Source organism: Pithys albifrons, chromosome 3, assembly GCF_047495875.1.
Source record: "Pithys albifrons albifrons isolate INPA30051 chromosome 3, PitAlb_v1, whole genome shotgun sequence".
Lineage (NCBI taxonomy): Eukaryota > Metazoa > Chordata > Aves > Passeriformes > Thamnophilidae > Pithys > Pithys albifrons.
This window is the reverse complement of record NC_092460.1, coordinates 87,873,850-87,885,070: the sequence shown is the minus strand read 5'-3', so window position 1 is coordinate 87,885,070 and position 11,221 is coordinate 87,873,850. Positions and strand designations below refer to the sequence as shown.

At 43.4% G+C, this 11,221-nt stretch overlaps 1 protein-coding gene across 1 annotated transcript in view; it reads right to left on the bottom strand.

The window, feature by feature from the left end:
• COG5 (component of oligomeric golgi complex 5) overlaps positions 1-11,221 on the bottom strand; it is a 179,434-nt gene that overhangs the window by 2,268 nt on the left and 165,945 nt on the right. Inside the window, exons 19-21 of the mRNA XM_071552623.1 lie at positions 10,320-10,396; positions 9,709-9,835; positions 9,082-9,161 (exon numbers count right to left, since the gene is read on the bottom strand). Coding sequence (XP_071408724.1) covers positions 9,082-9,161; positions 9,709-9,835; positions 10,320-10,396 — 284 coding nt within the window. The remainder of the gene's footprint in view (positions 1-9,081; positions 9,162-9,708; positions 9,836-10,319; positions 10,397-11,221) is intronic.

The window sequence follows — 11,221 nt, the reverse complement described above, 5'->3', positions numbered from 1 at the left end:
ACCCACAGACAGCCCCGGATGTGGCTTTCTTAGACACTGCCACAGGGTCACACACACAGTCCTTTGTGAATTGCACAAATAAAAACACTGCAACGCTGAAAGGGGCAACTGTGATGACATACTTTGTACATAATTTAACTTGCTTTACAGCACAAAGCCACCTTTTAGCACACGTTCTAGTAACAGTGTTGTTGAATGACAGCATGTTTCAAAGACTTTGTAAGTGCTGATCTGTTCAAATTCCAACTTTCTAGCTCATTAAGTAGGCCGAATTAGTTTCGCCACACTTAAATATGGCTTCTAATTTAATATTCCTCTCCTTTCCTGCTTCTCCCATTTCTTCACATAACAGATAAAATAATCTTGGAGTTTACTTCTAAGACTCTTTTTACATTTGTGCTATTTACAACAAAACTAACATTAAGAAAACACATCACAAACAACAGGCCCCATTTCAAGTGGAGACTCCTGGTACTCAGCCATTCCTTTTCTGGCTGGTGACAGCTGCAGTGCTAATGCAGATTGTCAGTCACAGCCCTTCCTGGGCCCCAGCCCGCCAGGCAGCAGGTCCTGGTGCTAACAGAGCAGCAGAGCTGCACTTGTCACTCTGGGTCACTGAAGGGGGGCAGTCTCAGGTTTTGTCTCCTGGATTCCTTCATGGAAGTGCGGGACACACCAGCACAGCTGCTCTGCCAGTGAGGGGGCCTGCTGGCATTTGGTAACAGGGCAGGAACGTTCCCAGTCCCATGTGGGGAGGCAAATGGTTGTGCACATCTAATGAGGAGAACAGGGTGTGCAGGGGTTAAGGGAGATGATAACACAGAGCAACTGCAGTGTTGTGCCTATAAATAAACTGGAGGATGGTGGGCTATTGAGGCAGAGCTGGATTTGTTTGCTGCTACTTCAACAGACAAGCTTTTGGTGAAACTGCATTCCTAGTCAAATAGTTCATGGACCTAAGACAGCACTGCTCACCTGTATGTGCCTTCTGGCAGCTGGAGGCAACAGGCAGCAAGCAGGCATTTAATTAGACAAGGCTTAAGGAGAGCAGAAGCACTGATGAGTGAGATTCAGCCCATGTTTCACACAGAGGCTCCTCCTCGAGTAAGAAGATGTAAGAGAGGAGCAGTCAAGACCCCTATGTGATGCTGCAGCTCTGGGAAGGTGCAGGTGAGCCCATCAGACCTGGCAAACCAGAGAGATGGTAGGTGGATGCACGGTCACAATGCACTTGGTTGCCTGTGAGTAAAGCTCTTGCTAAATCAGCAAGGGCTTTGCCCTTCCTCAGTGACTCAAACCCATCCATGTCAGAGTGATGCTGCTGGGAATTTCCAATGAAGTTCATTTATGAACAAGTGGAAGACGCTCCTGAGGCAAAGAGCCTGTGCTCAATTTGCTGGACAGAGGAGTCTGAGCCTTGGGTTCCGAGAAGACAGTGACAGCAATGACAGCCATGACAGCCTGACCCCATGAGCTGGTCCTGGGGCTGCGCCTGCTCGTGCCAGCACTTCCCATCTCCACTTAATCCAGGCGCTGATCCATCAGCCCTGATGCCAGAGCGCAACAGGAGGAGCTGGGTGTCCCCATGTGCAGTCCCTGCTAATGGAGTTTGACAGGGAGTGAAGCAACTGTCAACCAAAGAACCTGAGGGAGCTTTGCTTCTGAGCACAGGATGGAAATGAAACAGCAGAGGCACGAAGTGCTGCCCCCCCCCCAGCTCCTGCTGTCCCCAGGCAGCAGCTGGACTTCAGCATCACTCTTTGCTGAAGCTCAGGGCATACTGTCTGAGACTGAAGGGATGCAAAAGGAGGATGGACTGGATTACAGGAGAGCTGAGATGCTTCAGAAGGATAGAAACAGTCCCTTATGTGGCCCTCGTGCACTTGAGAGTCCTTCAGTTTTGGTAACAACTTACTAGTGAGCTACTGCTCAGGGGTGCACACCAGGTACCAACACATTGTGAGGAGTCACTCTGAATTTTTTGCACATCAACAAACAGCAAGAGAGAAGCAATCCCTTGTTGCAGCCAAAAAGGCATGCAAAGAATATTTATTTTATCTAGCCAAAATAAAGCTAATTTTTTGCACCTGGTCAGCTCCCCCAAAATGTTCAGCCTGCTCCTTAACAATGGTCTCTGGGGAGCAGCACAGGGGCTACAGGGAAAGAGGCAACAACTGAAAAACTGCTTGCTGCAGCCACAAAATGCTTTGGGTGCAGCTCACCTCACTCCCAGCAAAGGCCATCAGCATGACAAACTGCAGAGAAATTATGGACATCCACAGGTATGATTTAAATCCCAAGATTTCAAGAGAAGTGAGACTGGCGGAATGGAACATCAGGGAAGTGTGCTTTTTAGAGGAACTGGCCTCTTCTGGCAATCAGGGGCAAGCATGTGAAGCAGACTGAGCATCAAGTGGGAAATGCAAGCAGGGAAGGCTCCAGGATGCCATCATGATGAGGGAACATGCTTCAGAAGAGTCCACTCAGATCAGCACTCAAGTAACGGTTAAACATGTTAGATGTTACTTGCTACACAGAATAGTCCCTTGTATTAAAAAGACAGCTGAGAAACTCCTGTGACAGTTTTCTTACTGTAAATGACATTCATCTTGCTAAATCTTTCCCCTTCCACTCACCAGCATCCCTGTCTTTTCATTTCTATACATTCCTCAAAGTTTGTTGGGCCCAAATAGTTTTTTGAGGTCATCAAAAGCTGAAAATAGAAAAAACATATTGACCTGCTTAACTTAGAAAGCTCTGACACCTCTTGGTGAAGTTGTGGGTTGGCATCATTATCCAGATGGTAACACTGCTATCCCTTTCTGACTTATCTCCTTGCTTTGAAAAAGCCCTTGAAAAAGATTACAGAGATAACCAGAGAGATGAAAGGGAGAAGCTTTACCCTAAAAGCAGCACCCAAAACCACTCAATGTCAGCCCTTGATAATCCTTAGCCAGACTGTTATTCCTATCAGATCAAACAAGACAGAATGAGATTTAGGCTACACTAAGTGCCAAACACCAGTATTACAGTCCCACTGTCATATCTTCCAGCAGCTTTTATCATTTCTCCTTCTCTCCTGATTTAACTGGCAAAACCAAGTCCATCAGTGGCAGCCACTGTCCTCTTACAACTTAAAAATCAGCTAAAAGGAATTGTTTGGTGACCTCGGAACTGCCCAGATCCTTCTCCAAGAACAAACAGAAGTTGTCTTTGTCAGCTCCCTCCTGCTGCACCTGCTCTTTCACTGCGGCTTTGCTTGCATTGTTTGAAAGAGACAAACTTCACCAATATGACCAACCCAGGAGCATCTTAACTAACTCTCTTACCCACTCAAAAGACAACCAGTAATTATTACTCCATCAATACTATAAGGTGAATTCTCAGGCATTTTTCTATAACATCTGTAGAGCTTTACACAAAACAATGAAAATAAAAGCTTTCTGAATGCTCTAACTGCATTCACTCTTTTCCTGTGTCTCACACTTGCATGTCCAATGAAAGTATTTAAACACTCTGAAACTGAATGTTAGAAAGCCATTCATAATCAGTAACTTTACCTGAGATGCTGAAAGAACAGTGTTTCCAGAGAAGCAAACTGGCCTAAAGAACTCCCTGCTCCCTGTGCCCACTCAGGCAAGGCCAGGAACCTGCTCCCACATGGGCAGGCCTAGGGAAGCAGCCAAGGGGCCTCACACCAAGTGGAAGGATGAGAAGCTGCTGCAGCTGCTGAAGGCTGGGAGGGAAGAGGCAGCTGCCGGCACCTGCAGCTCCACACCCTACCTGGTGACAAGGGAACCTTGGTCAAGCTCAGGAAACTTCTGCACTGCTGCCTGTGGTAATGACACCATGGTGGCAGGCCAGGGACTCTGTCCACCCTGTTAGGAACAACATCCCTGGTAACAAAAGGTCTGGGTAGTAAAATGGCAGAAATCATGAATCCAGGGAGAAAGGATGTCTGGAGTCCAGAGAATAATGGTGAGGTTGTTCCAGAGTGAGAGGAAGGAATGGGCAGGGAGAGGTAACTGAAAACACCAATGGTCATAAAGCAGACTTGATTCCAGAAGTTCATTTGGGATGGGAGTTTTGTTTCTCTGAGGACAGTTACTGAGTCTTAAGGGTGGGATTTTGGGACTGCAACACACAGGAATATGGACTGTGCAGGAAGTTGTTTATGGCAAAGCAAGATGGGCTGGTTGATCTGGGCAACTTGGACCAGTACACATCACTGGAGCTGTTGAGATGCCTACCTGACTGTACCTCATCTGGGGAGATAAATGAGTTTAGAAGCTTTGTTAACACTTGAAATGCAAAATTTATGACAACATTTTTGTAAGCTTTACCAGTCCTAGCTCAAATGGGCTTTTGTAAACTATGTTGGCAATACAGAAGTCAATTCAGATGCACCAGTTTACCATTAAAGTCTTGTCTTTAAAAAGGTAAGTTCATTCCTGTAGAGGACACTGTAAAAATACCAGTGCCTTAGTAGTTGTGGAAAAATAAACAGCACCATGGGTGAAAGCAGTATCATCAAGTCTCCAGAACGGAAGAGATCACAGCTGTTGTCATATAAAAAGATGTAATTTATATTATCGATGTTTAACATGGAAGAACCCCTGTTTATGTAATATACAAAATATACTCTTGAAGGGATTAGACTAAATAATGCCCTAAATTCAGCATCTTCCAGTCTAATAAAGAACATAAAACCTGTTCAGCAATCTGTTTCTACTTTAATAGACAAGCTATGGTATACATTACAAATATTGTTTGTAAAAGAGAGCTATGGAAAGAGGGTTGGTGGGATGTTCTGCATATATTAATGCTTCATTAAAAATGCCATAAGAAGTAAGGAAAAAAACCCCTAAGTTTAAGATGCCCTCCCACATAAGGAAAAGGATTTTAAAGCACTTATTAAATTACTTCACTTGCATGAGCAAAACCATGAGCTTTCTTGGAAATCGGGACATGCTGATTATATAAGACCCAGATAGTTCTTCTTTAAAATGTTATTTCAACCCATGAAGATTCATATCTACAGTTAAAAGGAAAAAAAAAAGAATGATTTTGGTTGTGGTTCTCAAGGGATCTTAATGTGTATCATTTAGAATTACTCTAATTAATTAATTTTATATGAAATCTTGAACACTAGCACTGCCCTCCTGGGCTCTGCCTTGGTCAAATGGAGCCTGATTTGCACTGTGAGCTGAGGAGGAGACAGAGATCATCTTCCTGCTCAGCAGTGGGGCAGCAGCCTGTGCACTCCAGTCCTGATCCATCAGCAGGGCAGCTGCAGGACACCAGGGCCAGGCTTTTCTTTAGTACTTTGTTAACAGTCTGTTTGGTCTGCAAACTTTAGAGCAAAGCAGAAAATGGAAAATACCCTGTGTAAGAGCACATCTGTCCAACACCAGGCTTATTTAATCCAGTGCTATCAAAATTACTGTAAAAACAGACAGTACAATCTCCAACAGCATCACCTGTAGGACAACAGACTGGCAGGAGACATCTCTGGGTTACGCCAGAGTGCATAACAAAGAGATCAAAGGGACCATGTGTTGACAGAAAAGCCTAAGTGATGCCGAGGGTTTTTATGAATGGCCTGGAGTGTTCGGAGGCACCGGCAGCCTCTGGCCCCTCTCCGGGATGCTCTTGCTCGGCTGGAGCAGAGCACACTGGCTCTGCACGGCTCTGCCGCTGGGGGCAAAGCTGTCGGGCTGCTGCACCCACCGAGACTGAACCCAGTGCACAGATGGGGCTTCCGTGGGGGCATTCTGCCCTGCCCCTGGCAGGCTGGTGGTCGGAGCCACTCTCCAGCTCAGGACATCAGCTCATTATGAAAATGAACCCTTCACTGGCCTTTCAGCTCTGCCTCAGCAAGGGTGAGCTTGAGTAAGGGGAGTTAACTCACACTGTAAAGGCACAGGTAAGAATTTGGCCCTTGAATGGATAAACTGTCCTTCAGGCTGGCTCAGATCCTGCCACATCTAATAGGGGTTCTTTTATGGAAGAAAGACTGAGCTTTCAAGCTTAATTTAAAAAGAAAAACAAAAAATGCCCTGGCCACTTAAAGAAGGGCTCCTTTCAACACAATCCCTGCCTGCAGCAGGGTCATCTCACCTAACTTTAAATGTCTGCAGGGCTGTTGGCTGCCTGAGAGAGCTCCTGTGTCCCAGCCCACGCTCCCCTCTCTGAACAGAGGAAATGGAGCTTGCAGGACACAATGCAACTGACCTATTTTAGGTACCTGCTTCAGGATGAGACAAATCAGCCCAGCAGCACCTGTTTCTCTCTGCTGACCATAAAGGGAGTCTAGCAAATATACCTCTGACCAGGTAAATCTCACCCTTCATGCTGAATATAACCAGAAAGAAATACACAAAAATTCTCAGAAAGGTACTGATTCATACCATTCACACCATGTTGCAAGTGAAGCATTTAAGACCTACAGAGCAGAAGCAGCACTCCAATTAGCTTTAATATGAAGCTGTAAGGATCCTGGTAACACAAGTAAATTACTATCTAAGCAGCAGGTCTCTAGAGTAATTGCACAGTTGTTAGAAAGGGAAGTTGCAGAAAATTACCATTTGCAAGGCTGCAGAAAACATAAAGATAATATCCTGATGTAGGCCAGTACAGGGGATCTGAAGTCTCCAAATATCCAAAGTTCAATTAGCACAGTTGAACTCCTACAGGCAGAAAAAGCTTGAAGTGGGAGACTGACAAAAGAGCAAGACTTGTAGTTCGACCTAGGTTCACATGAGAAACATGAAGAGCAGGCTCAGAAATCTCCCAATAGAATATTAAAGAAAATATGAGTTAGACATGGTTGCACTAGAGCCTGACGTTTGCTTGCCTGTCTTATATACAGATAACCAGGCTATTTTGAAATAGCTTACAGGCATGAGGAGATGGTGCAAAGGTGAGTGCATGCAGCAGTGCCTACAGAGGTGACTGGTGTCTGCGAAGGAGAACCATTCCCTTCACCCACTGCATCCCAGTGCTGGCCAGACTCAGATCTTTGCTCCCAGACTGCAGTGCTGCCAACTCAAACACCTGAGGGAAGAATCTGCTGGACCAACCCAGGGCAGTTAATTCATGCAGCTCAGCAAAGCTGCAGGAGAGGTGCCTGCAAGTGCTGAGCTGGGCATGGATGGAGCAGGAGTCAAGCATGGGCAGTGACAAACAGCCTAGCTCTGGCACAACAAGAGTAGGGAAGAGCCATTGCAGTGTCAACAGAGGCCTTTGGAAAGGGCACATCTTCAAAGGAGCCTTCTCCACGCCCTGGGACCATGGATGTCCAAGCAGGGTCTGAGCTCTTCACAGTATAAAGCAAAGGAACCCCAGCCTCACTGTAGAATGCTCAGTTGATGACCTTGCCAAGTGACAACCTTGTAGCAGTACTTTCTTGAGATTACAAAGTGAAAATATTTTAAGAGTGGGAGCTCATGCAAAACGAATAAAGGATTCAATGAAAGGATTGAAAGGAAAACCTTAAGTATTCCAGCTTCACTAGGTCTAATGGATGACATTGTCTCTGCCTAAAAGCCTTGTCCCAAGATTTGTCCCTTAATACCTCCCCAGGCAGAGAAATTTATCAATGTCTGAACATGACCATCAGCAAGCCCATTAACTGAATCAGTCTGGATGAAATTTAATTGCAAGCAAAGACAAAAATCGGTTGTAATTTAAGGATGGCATTTTCAAATTTGTGAAAAAGGATCAAAGGGGAACAAAATTCCATCAGTTCTGAAATGATTTGCATTCTTGGCTTTCCCCAATATATCTGAAATTCAACATCGTCGGTTTAGTAGTATTATCAGGACAGAAATTACAATCAAAATATTCACAACTAATTATACACACGGCTCTATCAGCTCTGTAGATATTACCCATACCCCTGTAATTCAAAGTGTCATGGCTTGAGATTTAAGAAAACCTAGTTTTGTAGACAACATGTCTGATTTTCAAAAAATACATGTATGAAGAGATACAGTTTGAATTTTAATATTTCAGAAACAAACCCTAGTAACATCTACTGGTGATCAACCAGTAATTCTTTAACTGGCCCAATCACTACATGGGACTGTATGGTGCTATCAGCTTCAGGAACTGTAAATATTTAGAGCAGACTTCCCTTGGCTGCTTTAGAAGTGTGGACAGATAACGGTTGACTTTCTCAGGCACAACCATTGCTGGCTGGAACTTAAAAGTCAGCTTCTATCACTTCAGCAAAAGCTGGCATCATCCACGCACACAAGTTCAAGGACAGAATTGGCTCCCAGGCCAGATGGAGCCTGGTGTAGTGATGTGTGACAGCCTTTCCCATACCACTGCAGTGGGTGACACTGAGGTCACTGGGAAGATGGCTGGAAAATTTATGGCATCAGGAGCCAAATGATCATCTGAGCCTTGAATCCTAAGGATCCCCAGGCTGGCTCTGTCACATTCATACAACTCATCTGTTCTCTCTAACATACTTCAAAAATCTGCTTGTTTTGAAATACAAGACTGTTCTAACTTTTCTTAACATTTTAAGATGCAAAATAGTATTTAGCTATAAAGTCATCTACTCTAGCAAGATTTAAAAAATCTGATGTAATTGTCACTTCCCTGTGAATCATGGGCTGATTTCCTGAAGAGTAAAATTACAGGGGTGTAACAAGGGTCTGCCATTTTTAGATTTCTACCTACATTTACACTGGTTGAGCTTCCAAAGCTTCACTTTCCTGATACACAGGACAGCTCCAGCCTTGACTTTCCAACAGTTAGAGAGGGAGGCAGTTTTGCTAAAACTCAGTATTAATTTAAACCTTCAGTGTGCCTGGTTTCCTTCTTTTGCAAGAGGATTACATGCCCCTTCCAAAGGCATTGAGGGCTTGGGTATGGGAGGATGGAGGAGAGAGTTCAGTTTACAAATTCGGCCATTTTGCAACTCATCCCACGAGTAGAAAGAGGGTAATAGCATGTATGATACATCTCCTGAGGCACATTTTTTACTTTTCAAGACCACTCTAGGTGTGCAGATAAGTTACTGCTCCATTACCATAAATGTAGAGAAGAAAGAAGTGTGATTTTTACCGTATGAGAGCAAGCCTGTCCTTTTCAGACGGATGATCATCGAGCCACTGGGAGTAGCGGGCAATGGACCACTCAGCCCTCTGATACAGAGAAATAAAAACATCAGTTACACACAAATGTGAAAAAGGAAACAGACACACTAATTTCAGAATCAAAGATGACATAAAGGAAAGCCACATGAGACTCTCCTAATACAGTGATGCAGAATAAGTCAAGGAATCACAGACAATTAACAGATGGCCCAGTATGTTACTTGAGAGCTCAGAGGTGATCTCCCACATCGGCTGTTGGTCCATTTCTGACAGGTGTTCTTATTTAGATTTCCTGCATCTTACAAAAGTAGGATCCAGACAATTTGCAGTCTGGGAAAAGATGTGCAATTTCTTCTACGAGCTGGTAGAATAGTGAAGAATTGAGAGTCTATTTGGTAAGATGATCATATTCCTACTGTTAATATTCAAAATATGAAGTCAATGACCGTAAAACCTTTGTCACAATAAAAACAAATGCCAACAAATCATATAAAATATGAACTTGAATAATTTTTAATGAAAACAGCTAGGGCAAACTACAATGCTCATTCCTCCTTAGGGCATCTGAAAAGGAAAGACAGGTTGATCTTATTACCTGGAAGGGTGATTTTAACTCTGGTGGTGCTCTTGTAAATAAGAACTGAAGAATAATGCTGAATGGAATAACCTCTCCCAGAGCTGGGCTACTGGCAATATGCTCACTGGTCTGGAACAGCAGTGGTCTGAAAAAATGTAACAATATACTTGTGAAAGGAAGCAAAAGCTTATTTTATGCATTAGAACAATGACTGTATGTAGTGGCAATATGTATTAGGATTGAATCATCTAATTTTTTGCCACTACTCTGCATCTTGGGTTTTCAGTGCAGGTTCAGTTTGCAAGAATGTACAGCAGTTGTCTATTGTAATTAAACAACACAGGACTGTAAATCTTGTATTTCAGTGAAAACATTTAAGGTAACTATAGAACTCACTGTCATACAAAAGATGTACTGAAAGCAACACAAAAAAGTACAATTTGGCCAGAATTTGCATGACAAAGATTGTTAAATCATAGTTATACTCTGCATAAAATTTTAATGAACTTTAATCTATTTCTAATTTGCAGGTGGGTGTTGCCAAAAAAGATCTCAGTTCAATCAGAACTAACACGAGGTAATAAATCAGTTCAGAGATACAGTTTAGTCATACTTTGACTGCAACTCACCTGAAAGACCTCAGCTGTCTGTAAGATCTTCCCAGGTCAGAGACTCGCCGACACAGCGGTGCTACTGCAAACTCCATCTGTAAAAACAAACATTGCCATTTGAATGAGATTGTCCCAAAATATAAAACTTGGTACTGAAAGTAGCTTGCCTTTAATAACCAATAATCCAAACTTGGAGACCAAGTCAATGACTTCTTCCTGGTGAATTAAGACAAGAAGCTGTAATTTTCTTTCACACTATGTTGCCCAAGCCCAGACTTATGCCTTATTCTTGGCAACACAGTAAGCATTTCATGAAAAACAATAGTGACAGTCTGAAGATCATTACAGAAGGGGTCTCATGAGCTTTCTGAGGCTGAAGCTTTGTTTCTTGCAGTAGATTTATTTTGTTGGCAATGAATTTCCTGATGAAGCACTTATGTCAATATCCCAAGAATCTGACCACAGCCTGGGAAGAAAGGAAGTTTAGGCAGGTCTTCACAAAACATTGCTAAAGCAGTTCAATTGCAGACCCATTTCAGCTGTGCATATTTTTCTTTGGTGAAGGACAAAATGATTCCTTCTTGAATGCTGGGCCCCAGATTTTGGGGCATAAAATCTACGCAGATTAGAAAGAAGGCAGCTGGGACCTATTGCCACAGGGCCCTATGGAAAGAATACGGACATTATTTTCATGCTTATTTGCATAATGTTCAGTTTCTGAGTTACAGCAGCCATCTTTAAAAACAAACAAATTTAAAACACTTTAAGCACTGGAGTTCTCCTGCTTTTTTGAACATGAGCCATGCTCTGCTTGGGTTTTTACATCCAAATTCTGTCACAGGCTCTTCATTAACAGTGAGGACACAGAAGTGAGAAAGAACAATTTCCCTTCTGGATCTAGAGTGAACATGAAGATTACA